The 18,277-nt window shown below is 43.8% G+C and overlaps 1 protein-coding gene across 1 annotated transcript in view; it reads right to left on the reverse strand.

Moving 5' to 3' along the window:
• LOC135551072 (telomerase-binding protein EST1A-like) overlaps positions 1-18,277 on the reverse strand; it is a 55,841-nt gene that overhangs the window by 14,083 nt on the left and 23,481 nt on the right. The window contains 5 exon segments of the mRNA XM_064982464.1: positions 3,232-3,376; positions 15,268-15,411; positions 15,659-15,838; positions 17,361-17,580; positions 18,010-18,169. Of these exon segments, the coding sequence (XP_064838536.1) occupies positions 3,232-3,376; positions 15,268-15,411; positions 15,659-15,838; positions 17,361-17,580; positions 18,010-18,169 (849 nt within the window).

Genomic DNA, 18,277 nt, shown 5'->3' on the forward strand with positions numbered 1-18,277 from the left:
TGGTTTCATTGCATGTCAACATCAGAAGCCTCCTCCCTAAGTTTGTTTTACTCACTGCTTTAGCACACTCTGCCAACCCTGATGTCCTTGCCGTGTCTGAATCCTGGCTCAGGAAGTCCACCAAAAATTCAGAGATGTCCATACCCAGCTACATTTTCTGTCAAGATAGAACTGCCAAAGGGGGAGGAGTTGCAGTCTACTGCAGAGAGAGCCTGCAAAGTAATGTCATACTTTCCAGGTCCATACCCAAACAGTTCGAACTACTAATTTTGAAAATTACTCTCTCCAGAAATAAGTCTCTCACTGTTGCCGCCTGCTACCGAACCCCCTCAGCTCCCAGCTGTGCCCTGGACACCATTTGTGAATTGATCGCCCCCCATCTAGCTTCAGAGTTTGTTCTGTTAGGTGACCTAAACTGGGATATGCTTAACACCCCGGCAGTCCTACAATCTAAGCTAGATGCCCTCAATCTCACACAAATCATCAAGGAACCCACCAGGTACAACCCTAACTCTGTAAGCAAGGGCACCCTCATAGACGTCATCCTGACCAACTGGCCCTCCAAATACACCTCCGTTGTCTTCAACCAGGATCTCAGCAATCACTGCCTCATTACCTGTATCCGCTACGGAGCCGCAGTCAAACGACCACCCCTCATCACTGTCAAACGCTCCCTAAAACACTTCTGTGAGCAGGCCTTTCTAATCGACCTGGCCCGGGTATCCTGGAAGGACATTGACCTCATCCCGTCAGTTGAGGATGCCTGGTCATTCTTTAAAAGTAACTTCCTCACCATTTTAGATAAGCATGCTCCGTTCAAAAAATGCAGAACTAAGAACAGATACAGCCCTTGGTTCACTCCAGACCTGACTGCCCTCGACCAGCACAAAAACATCCTGTGGCGGACTGCAATAGCATCGAATAGTCCCCGCAATATGCAACTGTTCAGGGAAGTCAGGAACCAATACACGCAGTCAGTCAGGAAAGCTAAGGCCAGCTTCTTCAGGTAGAAGTTTGCATCCTGTAGCTCCAAATCCAAAAAGTTCTGGGACACTGAAGTCCATGGAGAACAAGAGCACCTCCTCCCAGCTGCCCACTGCACTGAGGCTAGGTAACACGGTCACCACCGATAAATCCATGATTATCGAAAACTTCAACAAGCATTTCTTAACGGCTGGCCATGCCTTCCGCCTAGCTACTCCAACCTCGGCCAACAGCTCCGTCCCCCCCGCAGCTCCTCGCCCAAGCCTCTCCAGGTTCTCCTTTACCCAAATCCAGATAGCAGATGTTCTGAAAGAGCTGCAAAACCTGGACCCGTACAAATCAGCTGAGCTTGACAATCTGGACCCCCTATTTCTGAAACTATCCGCCGCCATTGTCGCAACCCCTATCACCAGCCTGTTCAACCTCTCTTCCATATCGTCTGAGATCCCCAAGGATTGGAAAGCTGCCGCAGTCATCCCCCTCTTCAAAGGGGGAGACACCCTGGACCCAAACTGTTACAGACCTATATCCATCCTGCCCTGCCTATCTAAGGTCTTCGAAAGCCAAGTCAACAAACAGGTCACTGACCATCTCGAATTCCACCGTACCTTCTCAGCTGTGCAATCTGGTTTCCGAGCCGGTCACGGGTGCACCTCAGCAACACTCAAGGTACTAAACGATATCATAACCATCATCGATAAAAGACAGTACTGTGCAGCCGTCTTCATCGACCTGGCCAAGGCTTTCGACTCTGTCAATCACCATATTCTTATCGGCAGACTCAGTAGTCTAGGTTTTTCGGATGACTCCCTTGCCTGGTTCACCAATTACTTTGCAGACAGAGTTCAGTGTGTCAAATCGAAGGGCATGCTGTCCGGTCCTCTGGCAGTCTCTGTGGGGGTGCCACAGGGTTCAATTCTCGGGCCGACTCTTTTCTCTGTATATATCAATGATGTTGCTCTTGCTGCGGGCGATTCCCTGATCCACCTCTACGCAGACAACACCATTCTATATGCTTCCGGCCCGTCCTTGGACACTGTGCTATCTAACCTCCAAACAAGCTTCAATGCCATACAATACTCCTTCCGTGGCCTCCAACTGCTATTAAACGCTAGTAAAACCAAATGCATGCTTTTCAAACAATCGCTACCTGCACCCGCATGCCCGACGAGCATCACCACCCTGGATGGTTCCGACCTTGAATATGTGGACATCTATAAGTACGTAGGTGTCTGGCTAGACTGTAAACTCTCCTTCCAGACTCATATCAAACATCTCCAATCGAAAATCAAATCAAGAGTCGGCTTTCTATTCCGCAACAAAGCCTCCTTCACTCACGCCGCCAAACTTACCCTAGTAAAACTGACTATCCTACCGATCCTCGACTTTGGCGATGTCATCTACAAAATTGCTTCCAACACTCTACTCAGCAAACTGGATGCAGTTTATCACAGTGCCATCCGTTTTGTCACTAAAGCACCTTATACTACCCACCACTGCGACTTGTATGCTCTAGTCGGCTGGCCCTCGCTACATATTCGTCGCCAGACCCACTGGCTCCAGGTCATCTACAAGTCCATGCTAGGTAAAGCTCCGCCTTATCTCAGTTCACTGGTCACGATGGCAACACCTATCCGTAGCACGCGCACCAGCAGGTGTATCTCACTGATCATCCCTAAAGCCAACACCTCATTTGGCCGCCTTTCCTTCCAGTTCTCTGCTGCCTGTGACTGGAACGAATTGCAAACATCGCTGAAGTTGGAGACTTTAATCTCCCTCACCAACTTCAAACATCTGCTATCTGAGCAGCTAACCGATCGCTGCAGGTGTACATAGTCTATTGGTAAATAGCCCACCCATTTTCACCTACCTCATCCCCATACTGTTTTTATTTATATATTTTTCTGCTCTTTTGCACACCAATATCTCTACCTGTACATGACCATCTGATTATTTATCAATCCAGTGTTAATCTGCAAAATTGTAATTATTCGCCTACCTCCTCATGCCTTTTGCACACATTGTATATAGACTCCCCTTTTTTTTCCTACTGTGTTATTGACTTGTTAATTGTTTACTCCATGTGTAACTCTGTGTTGTCTGTTCACACTGCTATGCTTTATCTTGGCCAGGTCGCAGTTGCAAATGAGAACTTGTTCTCAACTAGCCCACCTGGTTAAATAAAGGTGAAATAAAAACATTTAAAAAAAGATGAATTCACTGTGGTAGTTAGTGTGTGGTAGTTACCGATGAGGGGCACCACCACAATGTACGTCCCAGCCTGAAGCAGCGTCTTGAGGCCGGTGAGGTGGTCGATGAAACCGTTGGTGTCGGGGACCAGGAAAAGAGGACGGACCTCTAACTCCAACTGACCACACGTCTGTAACACCGCCTGGACGGAGGGAACACACACACGCACGCACGCACACACACACGCGCACACACACACACGGGTTACAAATCAAAATGAAATCAAAGTTTGTCACGTGCGCCTGAATACAACAGGTGTAGTAGACCTCACAGTGAAATGCTGAATACAACAGGTGTAGTAGACCTCACAGTGAAATGCTGAATACAACAGGTGTAGTAGACCTCACAGTGAAATGCTGAATACAACAGGTGTAGTAGACCTCACAGTGAAATGCTGAATACAACAGGTGTAGTAGACCTCACAGTGAAATGCTGAATACAACAGGTGTAGTAGACCTCACAGTGAAATGCTGAATACAACAGGTGTAGTAGACCTCACAGTGAAATGCTGAATACAACAGGTGTAGTAGACCTCACAGTGAAATGCTGAATACAACAGGTGTAGTAGACCTCACAGTGAAATGCTGAATACAACAGGTGTAGTAGACCTCACAGTGAAATGCTGAATACAACAGATGTAGTAGACCTCACAGTGAAATGCTGAATACAACAGGTGTAGTAGACCTGACAGTGAAATGCTGCATACAACAGGTGTAGTAGACCTTACAGTGAAATGCTGAATACAACAGGTGTAGTAGACCTTACAGTGAAATGCTGAATACAACAGGTGTAGTAGACCTCACAGTGAAATGCTGAATACAACAGGTGTAGTAGACCTTACAGTGAAATGCTGAATACAACAGGTGTAGTAGACCTTACAGTGAAATGTTTAATTACGAGCCCCTAACCAACAATGCAGTTAAAAAAATGTAAAACAGAATAAGAAATAAAAGTAACAAGTAATTAAAGAGCAGCAGTGAAATAACAATAGTGAGTACAGAGTCAATGTGGAGGCTATATACAGGGGGTACCGGTACAGAGTCAATGTGGAGGCTATATACAGGGGGCACCGGTACAGAGTCAATGTGGAGGCTATATACAGGGGGTACTGGTACAGAGTCAATGTGGAGACTATATACAGGGGGTACCGGTACAGAGTCAATGTGGAGGCTATATACAGGGGGTACCGGAGGCTACAGAGTCAGATGTGGAGGCTATATACAGGGGTATACAGGGTATTACGGTACAGAGTCAATGTGGAGGCTATATACAGGGGGTACCGGTACAGAGTCAATGTGGAGGCTATATACAGGGGGTACCGGTACAGAGTCAATGTGGAGGCTATATACAGGGTATTACGGTACAGAGTCAATGTGGAGGCTATATACAGGGGGTACCGGTACAGAGTCAGTGTGGAGGCTATATACAGGGTATTACGGTACAGAGTCAATGTGGAGGCTATATACAGGGGGTACCGGTACAGAGTCAATGTGGAGGCTATATACAGGGGGAGGCTACCGGGGGTACAGAGTCAATGTGGAGGCTATATACAGGGGGTACCGGTACAGAGTCAATGTGGAGGCTATATACAGGGTATTACGGTCACGGAGTCAATGTGGAGGCTATATACAGGGGGTACCGGGAGGCTACAGAGTCAATGTGCGGGGGAACCGGTTAGTCAAGGTAGTATGTACATGTAGTTATTAAAGTGACCATGCATAGATGATAACAACAGAGAGTAGCAGTGGTGTAACATAGGGCGGGGTTAATGTAATAGTCTGGTGGCCATTTGATTAGATATTCAGGAGTCTTATGGCTTGGGGGTAGAAGCTGTTGAGAAGCCTCTTGGACCTCAACTTGGTGCTCCGGTACCACTTGCTGTACAGTAGCAGAGAGAAGTGTTAATGACTGGAGTGGCTGGAGTCTGACAATTTTCAGGACCTTCCTCTGACACCGCCTGGTATTGAGGTCCTGGATGTTGGGCCTCTTGGCCCCAGTGATGTACTGGGCCATTCGCACTACCATCTGTAGTGGCTTGCGGTTGGAGGCCGTACCAGGCAGTGATGCAAACGGTCAGAATGCTCTCGATGGTGCAGCTGAAGAACCTTTTGAGGATGTTAGCACCCATGCCAAATCTTTTTAGTTTCCTGAAGGGGAATAGGTTTTGCCGTGACCTCTTCATGACTGTCTTGGTGTGCTTGGACCATTCTAGTTTGTTGGTGATGTGGACACCAAGGACCTTGAAGCTCTCAACCTGCTCCACTACAGCCCCGTCGATTAGAATGGGGGCGTGATCGGTCCTCTTTTTCATTTAGTCCACAATCATCTCCTTGGTCTACATAAAGTATACTAGGGACCAGGTGATACCAGAATCACGATAGTTTTTAGGATCATGGCAAGGAAACAAAACAGGAAGTGGATTTAACTTCCAACAGCCCTTATGATGTCACTCAGACTCACGTTGTCAGCCAGACTCACGTTGTCAGCCAGACTCACGTTGTCACCCAGACTCACGTTGTCACCCAGACTCACGTTGTCAGCCAGATTCACGTTGTCAGCCAGACTCACGTTGTCAGCCAGACTCACGTTGTCAGCCAGACTCACGTTGTCAGCCAGACTCACGTTGTCAGCCAGACTCACGTTGTCAGCCAGACTCACGTTGTCAGCCAGACTCACGTTGTCAGCCCGACTCACGTTGTCAGCCAGACTCACGTTGTCAGCCAGACTCACGTTGTCAGCCAGACTCACGTTGTCAGCCAGACTCACGTTGTCACCCAGACTCACGTTGTCACCCAGACTCACGTTGTCAGCCAGACTCACGTTGTCAGCCAGACTCACGTTGTCAGCCAGACTCACGTTGTCAGCCAGACTCACGTTGTAAGCCAGACTCACGTTGTCAGCCAGACTCACGTTGTCAGCCAGACTCACATGGATTTATTTTCCAGGCTGCAGAACACAGTATGTTACATACAGCAGGTTTTTAAAGACCAGAGTTTTGGTCTGCTTTGTGTTTTCATTTGTTGCCGTGGAAAACATATTGCGGACTGGTATCGGCCCAGCCCTATGGTGTACACACTCTCACACACACACACACACACACACACACTCACACACACTCAGAACACACACACACACACACACACACACACACACACACACACACACACACACACACACACACACACACACACACACACACACACACACACACACACACACACACACACGTCTGCAGAATCCCCAGATGTGTGTGTGTGCCACATACACGTGTATGTAGAATCCCCAGTATGTATGTGTGTATGTGTATGTATGTATGTATGTATGTGTGTATGTATGTATGTATGTATGTATGTATATATATATATATGTTGTGTTACCTGTATCTAGTCCCTGTGTGTATATATAGTGTATATATAGTGTGTGTTACCTGTATCTAGTCCCTGTGTGTATATAGTGTGTGTTATATCTATCCCTGTGTGTATATATAGTGTGTGTTACCTGTATCTAGTCCCTGTGTGTATATAGTGTATATATATAGTTGTGTTACCTGTATCTAGTCCCTGTGTGTATATAGTGTATATATATAGTGTGTGTTACCTGTATCTAGTCCCTGTGTGTATATAGTGTGTATATATAGTGTGTGTTACCTGTATCTAGTCCCTGTGTGTATATAGTGTATATATATAGTGTGTGTTACCTGTATCTAGTCCCTGTGTGTATATATAGTGTGTATATAGTGTGTGTTACCTGTATCTTGTCCCTGTGTGTATATAGTGTGTATATATAGTGTGTGTTACCTGTATCTTGTCCCTGTGTGTATATACCTGTATCTGTCCCTGTATATATAGTGTGTGTTACCTGTATCTAGTCCCTGTGTGTATATATAGTGTGTATATATAGTGTGTGTTACCTGTATCTTGTCCCTGTGTGTATATAGTGTGTATATAGTGTGTGTTACCTGTATCTTGTCCCTGTGTGTATATAGTGTGTATATATAGTGTGTGTTACCTGTATCTAGTCCCTGTGTGTATATAGTGTGTGTTACCTGTATCTTGTCCCTGTGTGTATATAGTGTGTATATATAGTGTGTGTTACCTGTATCTTGTCCCTGTGTGTATATAGTGTGTTTATATAGTGTGTGTTACCTGTATCTAGTCCCTGTGTGTATATATAGTGTATATATAGTGTGTGTTACCTGTATCTAGTCCCTGTTTATATAGTATATATAGTCCCTGTGTATATATAGTGTACCTGTATCTTGTCCCTGTGTGTATATAGTGTGTATATATAGTGTGTGTTACCTGTATCTTGTCCCTGTGTGTATATATAGTGTGTGTTACCTGTATCTTGTCCCTGTGTGTATATAGTGTGTATATATAGTGTGTGTTACCTGTATCTAGTCCCTGTGTGTATATATGTGTATATATAGTGTGTGTTACCTGTATCTAGTCCCTGTGTATATAGTGTGTGTTACCTGTATCTTGTCCCTGTGTGTATATAGTGTGTGTATATATAGTGTGTGTTACCTGTATCTTGTCCCTGTGTGTATATAGTGTGTATATATAGTGTGTGTTACCTGTATCTTGTCCCTGTGTGTATATAGTGTGTATATATAGTGTATATATAGTGTGTGTTACCTGTATCTAGTCCCTGTGTATATAGTGTATATATAGTGTGTGTTACCTGTATCTTGTCCCTGTGTGTATATAGTGTGTATATATAGTGTGTGTTACCTGTATCTTGTCCCTGTGTGTATATAGTGTGTATATATAGTGTGTGTTACCTGTATCTTGTCCCTGTGTGTATATAGTGTATATATAGTGTGTGTTACCTGTATCTAGTCCCTGTGTGTATATAGTGTGTTTATATAGTGTGTGTTACCTGTATCTAGTCCCTGTGTGTATATAGTGTATATATAGTGTGTGTTACCTGTATCTTGTCCCTGTGTGTGTATATATGTGTGTGTGTGTTACCTGTATCTAGTCCCTGTGTGTATATAGTGTATCTTGTCCCTATATGTGTATATATAGTGTGTGTACCTGTATCTAGTCCCTGTGTGTATATATGTGTTATATAGTGTGTGTTATGTATCTAGTCCCTGTGTGTATATAGTGTGTATATATATGTGTGTTACCTGTATCTAGTCCCTGTGTGTATATATAGTGTATATATAGTGTGTGTTACCTGTATCTAGTCCCTGTGTGTATATAGTGTGTATATATAGTGTGTGTTACCTGTATCTAGTCCCTGTGTGTATATAGTGTGTATATATAGTGTGTGTTACCTGTATCTAGTCCCTGTGTGTATATAGTGTGTATATATAGTGTGTGTTACCTGTATCTTGTCCCTGTGTGTATATAGTGTGTTTATATAGTGTGTGTTACCTGTATCTTGTCCCTGTGTGTATATAGTGTGTTTATATAGTGTGTGTTACCTGTATCTTGTCCCTGTGTGTATATATAGTGTGTATATATGTGTGTATATAGTGTGTGTTACCTGTATCTTGTCCCTGTGTGTATATAGTGTGTATATATAGTGTGTGTTACCTGTATCTTGTCCCTGTGTGTATATATAGTGTGTGTTATATAGTCCCTGTGTGTATATAGTGTGTACCTGTATCTAGTCCCTGTGTGTATATGTGTATATATAGTGTGTGTTACCTGTATCTTGTCCCTGTGTGTATATAGTGTGTGTTATATATAGTGTGTGTTACCTGTATCTAGTCCCTGTGTGTATATATAGTGTGTATATATAGTGTGTGTTACCTGTATCTTGTCCCTGTGTATATATAGTGTGTATATATAGTGTGTGTATATGTATCTATCCCTGTGTGTATATATATATAGTGTGTGTTACCTGTATCTAGTCCCTGTGTGTATATAGTGTGTATATATAGTGTGTATATATCTTGTGTGTGTTACCTGTATCTTGTCCCTGTGTATATAGTGTGTGTGTATATATAGTGTGTGTTACCTGTATCTTGTCCCTGTGTGTATATATGTGTATATAGTGTGTATATATAGTGTGTGTTACCTGTATCTTGTCCCTGTGTGTATATAGTGTGTGTATATATAGTGTGTGTTACCTGTATCTTGTCCCTGTGTGTATATAGTGTGTTTATATATAGTGTGTGTTACCTGTATCTAGTCCCTGTGTGTATATAGTGTGTGTATAGTGTACCTGTATCTTGTCCCTGTGTGTATATAGTGTGTGTATATAGTGTGTGTTACCTGTATCTTGTCCCTGTGTGTATATAGTGTGTATATATAGTGTGTGTTACCTGTATCTTGTCCCTGTGTGTATATAGTGTGTATATATAGTGTGTGTTACCTGTATCTTGTCCCTGTGTGTATATATATAGTGTGTGTTACCTGTATCTTGTCCCTGTGTATATATAGTGTGTATATATAGTGTGTGTTACCTGTATCTTGTCCCTGTGTGTATATAGTGTGTATATATAGTGTGTGTTACCTGTATCTAGTCCCTGTGTGTATATAGTGTGTATTACCTGTATCTTGTCCCTGTGTGTATATAGTGTGTATATATAGTGTGTGTTACCTGTATCTAGTCCCTGTGTGTATATAGTGTGTGTGTTACCTGTATCTAGTCCCTGTGTGTATATAGTGTATCTAGTCCCTGTGTGTGTGTATATATAGTGTGTGTTACCTGTATCTAGTCCCTGTGTGTATATAGTGTGTATATATAGTGTGTGTTACCTGTATCTAGTCCCTGTGTGTATATAGTGTGTATATATAGTGTGTGTTACCTGTATCTTGTCCCTGTGTGTATATGTGTATATAGTGTCCCTGTGTATATATAGTGTGTGTTACCTGTATCTAGTCCCTGTGTGTATATATAGTGTATATATAGTGTGTGTTACCTGTATCTAGTCCCTGTGTGTATATAGTGTGTATATATAGTGTGTGTTACCTGTATCTTGTCCCTGTGTGTATATAGTGTGTGTATATATGTGTGTGTTACCTGTATCTAGTCCCTGTGTGTATATATAGTGTGTATATATAGTGTGTGTTACCTGTATCTAGTCCCTGTATAGTGTGTATATAGTGTGTGTTACCTGTATCTAGTCCCTGTGTGTATATAGTGTGTGTATATATATAGTGTGTGTTACCTGTATCTAGTCCCTGTGTGTATATAGTGTAGTGTGTATATCCCTGTGTATATAGTGTGTGTTACCTGTATCTTGTCCCTGTGTGTATATATAGTGTGTGTTACCTGATCTTGTCCCTGTGTGTATATAGTGTGTGTTACCTGTGTCTTGTCCCTGTGTGTATATAGTGTGTGTTACCTGTATCTTGTCCCTGTGTGTATATAGTGTGTACCTGTATCTAGTCCCTGTGTGTATATATAGTGTGTGTTACCTGTATCTTGTCCCTGTGTGTATGTGTGTATATAGTGTGTTTATATAGTGTGTGTTACCTGTATCTTGTCCCTGTGTATATATAGTGTGTGTTACCTGTATCTATCCCTGTGTGTATAGTGTGTGTTACCTGTATCTTGTCCCTGTGTGTATATATGTGTGTTATATCTAGTCCCTGTATATAGTGTATATATAGTGTGTGTTACCTGTATCTAGTCCCTGTGTGTATATAGTGTGTGTTACCTGTATCTTGTCCCTGTGTGTATATAGTGTGTGTTACCTGTATCTGTGTCCCTGTGTCCCTGTATATAGTGTGTATATATAGTGTGTGTTACCTGTATCTAGTCCCTGTGTGTATATAGTGTGTATATATAGTGTGTAGTGTGTGTTACCTGTATCTTGTCCCTGTGTGTATATAGTGTGTGTTACCTGTATCTAGTCCCTGTGTGTAGTCCCTGTGTGTTACCTGTATCTTGTCCCTGTGTGTATATAGTGTGTGTTACCTGTATCTTGTCCCTGTGTGTATATAGTGTGTGTTACCTGTATCTTGTCCCTGTGTGTATATATATAGTGTGTGTGTTACCTGTATCTTGTCCCTGTGTGTATATAGTGTGTATATATAGTGTGTGTTACCTGTATCTTGTCCCTGTGTGTATATAGTGTGTATATATAGTGTGTGTTACCTGTATCTTGTCCCTGTGTGTATATAGTCCCTGTGTATATATAGTGTGTGTTACCTGTATCTTGTCCCTGTGTGTATATAGTGTGTGTATATAGTGTGTGTTACCTGTATCTTGTCCCTGTGTGTATATAGTGTGTATATATAGTGTGTGTTACCTGTATCTTGTCCCTGTGTGTATATAGTGTGTATATATAGTGTGTGTTACCTGTATCTTGTCCCTGTGTGTATATAGTGTGTATATATAGTGTGTGTGTGTGTTACCTGTATCTTGTCCCTGTGTGTATATAGTGTGTATATATAGTGTGTGTTACCTGTATCTTGTCCCTGTGTGTATATATAGTGTGTGTTACCTGTATCTTGTCCCTGTGTATATAGTATATATAGTGTGTGTTACCTGTATCTTGTCCCTGTGTGTATATATAGTGTGTGTTACCTGTATCTTGTCCCTGTGTATATATAGTGTGTATATATAGTGTGTGTTACCTGTATCTTGTCCCTGTGTGTATATAGTGTGTATATATAGTGTGTGTTACCTGTATCTTGTCCCTGTGTGTATATATGTCCCTGTGTTATATATAGTGTGTATATATATAGTGTGTGTGTTACCTGTATCTTGTCCCTGTGTGTATATAGTGTGTATATATAGTGTGTGTATGTATAGTGTAGTGTGTGTTACCTGTATCTTGTCCCTGTGTGTATATAGTGTGTATATATAGTGTGTGTTACCTGTATCTTGTCCCTGTGTGTATATATAGTGTGTGTTACCTGTATCTTGTCCCTGTGTGTATATATAGTGTGTGTTACCTGTATCTTGTCCCTGTGTGTATATATAGTGTGTATATAGTATATCTTGTCCTGTGTATATATAGTGTGTGTTACCTGTATCTTGTCCCTGTGTGTATATATGTGTATATATAGTGTGTGTTACCTGTATCTAGTCCCTGTGTATATATAGTGTGTATATATAGTGTGTTACCTGTATCTTGTCCCTGTGTGTATATAGTGTGTGTATATATAGTGTGTGTTACCTGTATCTTGTCCCTGTGTATATATAGTGTGTGTTACCTGTATCTTGTCCCTGTGTGTATATAGTGTGTGTTATATATAGTAGTGTGTGTGTTACCTGTATCTAGTCCCTGTGTGTATATAGTGTGTATATATAGTGTGTGTTACCTGTATCTAGTCCCTGTGTGTATATAGTGTGTATATATAGTGTGTGTTACCTGTATCTAGTCCCTGTGTGTATATAGTGTGTTTACCTGTATCTTGTCCCTGTGTGTAGTGTGTGTATACCTGTGTCTAGTCCCTGTGTGTATATAGTGTGTGTATATAGTGTGTATATATAGTGTGTGTTACCTGTATCTTGTCCCTGTGTGTATATAGTGTGTATATATAGTGTGTGTTACCTGTATCTTGTCCCTGTGTGTATATAGTGTGTATATATAGTGTGTTACCTGTATCTTGTCCCTGTGTGTATATAGTGTGTATATATAGTGTGTGTTACCTGTATCTTGTCCCTGTGTGTATATAGTGTCTATATATAGTGTGTGTTACCTGTATCTTGTCCCTGTATATAGTGTGTGTATATAGTGTGTGTTACCTGTATCTTGTCCCTGTGTGTATATAGTGTGTATATATAGTGTGTGTTACCTGTATCTTGTCCCTGTGTGTATATATAGTGTGTATATATAGTGTGTGTTACCTGTATCTACCCTGTGTGTATATAGTGTGTGTTACCTGTATCTAGTCCCTGTGTGTATATATAGTGTGTGTCCCTGTGTGTATATATATATAGTGTGTGTTATATAGTCCCTGTCTATATATAGTGTGTGTTACCTGTATCTTGTCCCTGTGTGTATGTGTGTATATAGTGTGTGTTACCTGTATCTAGTCCCTGTCTATATATAGTGTGTGTTACCTGTATCTAGTCCCTGTGTGTATATATAGTGTGTACCTATCTAGTCCCTGTGTATATATAGTGTGTGTTACCTGTATCTAGTCCCTGTGTGTATATAGTGTGTATATATAGTGTGTGTTACCTGTATCTAGTCCCTGTGTGTATATAGTGTGTATATATAGTGTGTGTTACCTGTATCTCCCTGTGTGTATATAGTGTGTATATATAGTCCCTGTGTCCCTGTGTATATAGTGTGTTGTATATATAGTGTGTGTTACCTGTATCTAGTCCTGTATCTAGTGTGTATATAGTGTGTATATATAGTGTGTGTTACCTGTATCTAGTCCCTGTGTGTATATAGTGTGTATATCTATCCCTGTGTGTATATAGTGTGTGTTACCTGTATCTTGTCCCTGTGTATATATAGTATATATATAGTGTGTGTTACCTGTATCTAGTCCCTGTGTGTATATAGTGTGTATAGTGTGTGTTACCTGTATCTATAGTGTGTGTTACCTGTATCTAGTCCCTGTGTGTATATAGTGTGTATATATAGTGTGTGTTACCTGTATCTAGTCCCTGTGTGTATATAGTGTGTATATATAGTGTGTGTTACCTGTATCTTGTCCCTGTGTGTATATAGTGTGTATATAGTGTGTGTGTGTTACCTGTATCTAGTCCCTGTGTGTATATAGTGTGTATATATAGTGTGTGTTACCTGTATCTTGTCCCTGTGTGTATATAGTGTGTATATATAGCCAGTGTGTTACCTGTATCTTGTCCCTGTGTGTATATATATAGTGTGTGTATACCTGTATCTTGTCCCTGTGTGTATATAGTGTGTATATATAGTGTGTGTTACCTGTATCTTGTCCCTGTGTGTATATAGTGTGTATATATAGTGTGTGTTACCTGTATCTTGTATATATAGTGTGTATACCTGTATCTAGTGTGTGTATATAGTGTGTGTTACCTGTATCTAGTCCCTGTGTGTATATAGTGTGTATATATATCTTGTGTGTATATATAGTGTGTGTTACCTGTATCTAGTCCCTGTGTATATATAGTGTGTATATATAGTGTGTGTTACCTGTATCTAGTCCCTGTGTGTGTGTACCTGTATCTATATATAGTGTGTGTTACCTGTATCTAGTCCCTGTGTGTATATAGTGTGTATATATAGTGTGTGTTACCTGTATCTAGTCCCTGTGTGTACCTGTATAGTCCCTGTGTATATATAGTGTGTGTTACCTGTATCTTGTCCCTGTGTGTATATAGTGTGTGTTACCTATATAGTGTGTGTTACCTGTATCTAGTCCCTGTGTGTATATAGTGTGTATATATATAGTGTGTGTTACCTGTATCTTGTGTGTGTTACCTGTATCTTGTCCCTGTGTGTATATAGTGTGTATATATAGTGTGTGTTACCTGTATCTTGTCCCTGTGTGTATATAGTGTGTATATATAGTGTGTGTTACCTGTATCTTGTCCCTGTGTGTATATAGTGTGTATATATAGTGTGTGTTACCTGTATCTTGTCCCTGTGTGTATATAGTGTGTATATAGTGTGTGTTACCTGTATCTTGTCCCTGTGTGTATATAGTGTGTATATATAGTGTGTGTTACCTGTATCTAGTCCCTGTGTGTATATAGTGTGTATATATAGTGTGTGTTACCTGTATCTAGTCCCTGTGTGTATATAGTGTGTATATATAGTGTGTGTTACCTGTATCTAGTCCCTGTGTGTATATAGTGTGTATATATAGTGTGTGTTACCTGTATCTAGTCCCTGTGTGTATATAGTGTGTATATATAGTGTGTGTTACCTGTATCTTGTCCCTGTGTGTATATAGTGTGTATATATAGTGTGTGTTACCTGTATCTAGTCCCTGTGTGTATATAGTGTGTGTATATATAGTGTGTGTTACCTGTATCTAGTCCCTGTGTGTATATAGTGTGTATATATAGTGTGTGTTACCTGTATCTTGTCCCTGTGTGTATATAGTGTGTATATAGTGTGTGTTACCTGTATCTTGTCCCTGTGTGTATATAGTGTGTATATATAGTGTGTGTTACCTGTATCTTGTCCCTGCGTCTCTGCTGCTCAGCCAGTTTGTTGGTGAGGGCGCTGCGTCTGGCCCGGAGCTCTCGGATGTCATCCTCACTACCATCATCACCGTCCGACACAGACGACTCCGCCTCCACGATGACGTCATCACTCTGCGACACAGCAACGGAAGAGAAGGACTTGTTACAAAACTGAGACACACACACACACACACACACACACACACACACACACACACACACGACTCAGCTAACCAAGGTCTTCATGAAGGTTGCTATATGATAACTGATCATTTACATGGAAATCAATGTTGTGAGGTTCAGCATTAAAACACGGTTGAATCAGCTGTTTAACTTCCGTTGTTTGGATCAAAGCCAGCGACACACAGGACACGGACACACCTCTCTCTGTCTGCGAGTCCTGCCTGCTGCGGGCGTCGCCGGGGAGACCGGGTTGGGGAGAGGTTGCCATGGAGACGTACTTCCCTCCTTTAAAAGCCAGGAGAGGTTCTTCCTGTCCACACAGAGCCTCCAGGAAATACTTCAATACTGTTACCCTTTTACAGTCAGCAGCTATCGCCTAGAGAGGGGGAAAGGGGGAGAGGGAGAAAAGGGGGGGAGAGGGAGGAGAGGGAGAGGGGGGGAGGGAGAAAAGGGAGGGAGAGAAGGGAGGGGGGAGGAGAGGGAGAAAAGGGGGAGAGGGAGGGGGGAGAGGGAAAAGGGGGGAGAGGGAGAAAAGGGGGAGTTGGGAGAAAGGGGGGAGGGGAGAAAAGGGGGGGAGAGGGAGAAAAGGGGGGAGAGGGGAGAAAAGGGGGGAGAGGGAGAAAAGGGGGGAGAGGGAGAAAAGGGGGGAGAGGAGGGAGAAAGGGGGGGGCATAGGGAGAAAGGGGGAGAGAAAAGGGGGGAGAGGGAGAAAAGGGGGAGAGAGGGAGGGGGGAGGGAGAAAGGGGGGAGAGAGGGAGAAAAGGGGGATAGAGAAAAGGTGGGGAGGGAGAAAAGGGGGAGAGAGAAAAGGGGGAGAGGGAGAAAAGGGGGATAGGGGAGGGGGAGAGGAGAAAAGGGGGGGGAGAGGGAGAGAAAGGGGGGAGGGGGGAGAGGGAGAAGGGGGGAGGAGAGGGGGGAGAAGGGGGGGGGGGGAGAGAGGGAGAAAAGGGGGAGAGGGAGAGAGGGAGAGGGGGGGAGGAGAGGGAGAAAAGGGGGAGAGGGAGAGAAGGTGGTGAGGGGGAGAGAGAAAAGGGGGAGGGGAGAAAGGGGGAGAGGGAGAAAGGGGGAGGGAGAGGGGGAGGCAGAGAAGGGGGGGAGAGAGGGAGAAAAGGGGGGAGGAGAGGGAGAAAAGGGGGAGGAGAGGGAGAGGGAGAAGGGGGAGGGAGAGAGAGGGAGAGAAGGGGGGGGAAGAGAGCGGGAGAAGAGGGAGGGGGGGGAGAGGGAGAAAAGGGGGAGAGGGAGAGGGGGGAGAGAGGGGAAAAGGGGGGAGAGAGGGAGAAAAGGGGGGAGGGAGGGGAGAAAGGGGGGAGGGGAGAAAAGGGGGGAGGTAGGGAGAAAAGGGGGGGAGGGAGAAAAGGGGGAGAAAGAAAAGGGGGGGAGAGAGGGAGAGGGGGGAGAGGGAGAAAAGGGGGAGAGAGGGGAGAAAAGGGAAGGGAGGGAGAGGGAGGGGGGGAGGGAAAAGGGGGGAGAGGGGGAGAAAAGGGGGGGAGGGGAGAAAAGGGGGGAGAGGGAGGGAGAAAAGGGGGAGGAGAGGGAGAAAGGGGGAGGAGGGAGGGGGGAGAGGGAGAAAAGGGGGGAGAGGGAGAAAAGGGGGGGATAGGGAGAAAAGGGGGGGGAGGGAGAAAAGGGGGAGAGGGAGAATATTGGAAGGGGGAAGAGGGAGAAAGGGGGGGGAGAAAAGGGGGGAGAGGGAGAGAAAAGGGGAGGAGAGGGAGAGAAAGGGGAGGAGAGGGAGAAAGGGGAGGAGAGGGAGAGAAGGGGGAGAGCGGGTCTACTGATACGGTTTTGTTAGTGTGTGTGTTAGTGTGTGTGTGATAGTTTTGTGTGTGTTAGTGTGTGTTTAGTGTGTGTGTGTGTTAGTGTGTGTGTTAGTGTGTGTGTATGGTGGATAAACTCACTGTATCCCCGGTGCAGTCTACGTAGCAGGGTTCCTGTGGGGCGGCGAGCAGCGGGACGAAGCCGGCCAGTAGCCTGTCCTCCTCCAATAGCAGCAGGCGGAGCTCCTCATCCCCCTCGCCTCCGTCCCCGTCTGCCTTGTACAGAGGCGCCTCGCCGTGGTCGACACGCGCCAACGCATTACACAGGTCTGCCAGGCTACGCCACACATCAAGACTACAGCTACAGGGGGAGAGAGGAGAGTGTGTGTGTGTGTGTGTGTGTCAGTGTGTGTGTCAGTAAGTGTGTGTGTGTCAGTGTGTGTCAGTGAGTGTGTCAGTGTGTGTGTCAGTAAGTGTGTGTGTGTGTCAGTGTGTGTCAGTGAGTGTGTCAGTGTGTGTGTCAGTAAGTGTGTGTGTGTGTAAGTGTGTGTGTGTGTCAGTGTGTGTGTGTCAGTGTGTGTAAGTGTGTGTGTGCCTTAGAATCTTTTAAAATTAAAAGTCTATTACGTTTGAAATTGAGTGCCAATTACACCCACCCAGGCAACAAACAGGGAAAAAAGAGCTCATCGTGTGTGTGTGTGTAAGTGTGTGTGTGTCAGTGTGTGTGTGTCAATGTGTGTGTGTGTCAGTGTGTGTGTGTAAGTGTGTGTGTGTGTGTGTGTGTACTTACTCTATACGGCAAGGTGGAGGATTCCATTGGTTGGGGTGTCCAAGCATCCAATCAGACCAGACCTTGACGCTAGGCAGCAGCTCCCTCAGGTCCAATGGAAAGGCAGAAACTCTCACCATCCCCTCCTGCCCGTCTTCTCTCTCCTCCTCTGGGATGGGCTCTGAGTGATTGAGATTTAGCGAGTGAGTGCTTAACAAAGAATTAGCAAATGAGCGCCGATCTACTTGGATCAAGAGGCGAACAAGGAGGCTACTCCTAAAAAATAGAT

The sequence above is a fragment of the Oncorhynchus masou genome, chromosome 12 (genome assembly GCF_036934945.1).
Source record: "Oncorhynchus masou masou isolate Uvic2021 chromosome 12, UVic_Omas_1.1, whole genome shotgun sequence".
NCBI classification, from domain to species: Eukaryota; Metazoa; Chordata; class Actinopteri; order Salmoniformes; family Salmonidae; genus Oncorhynchus; species Oncorhynchus masou.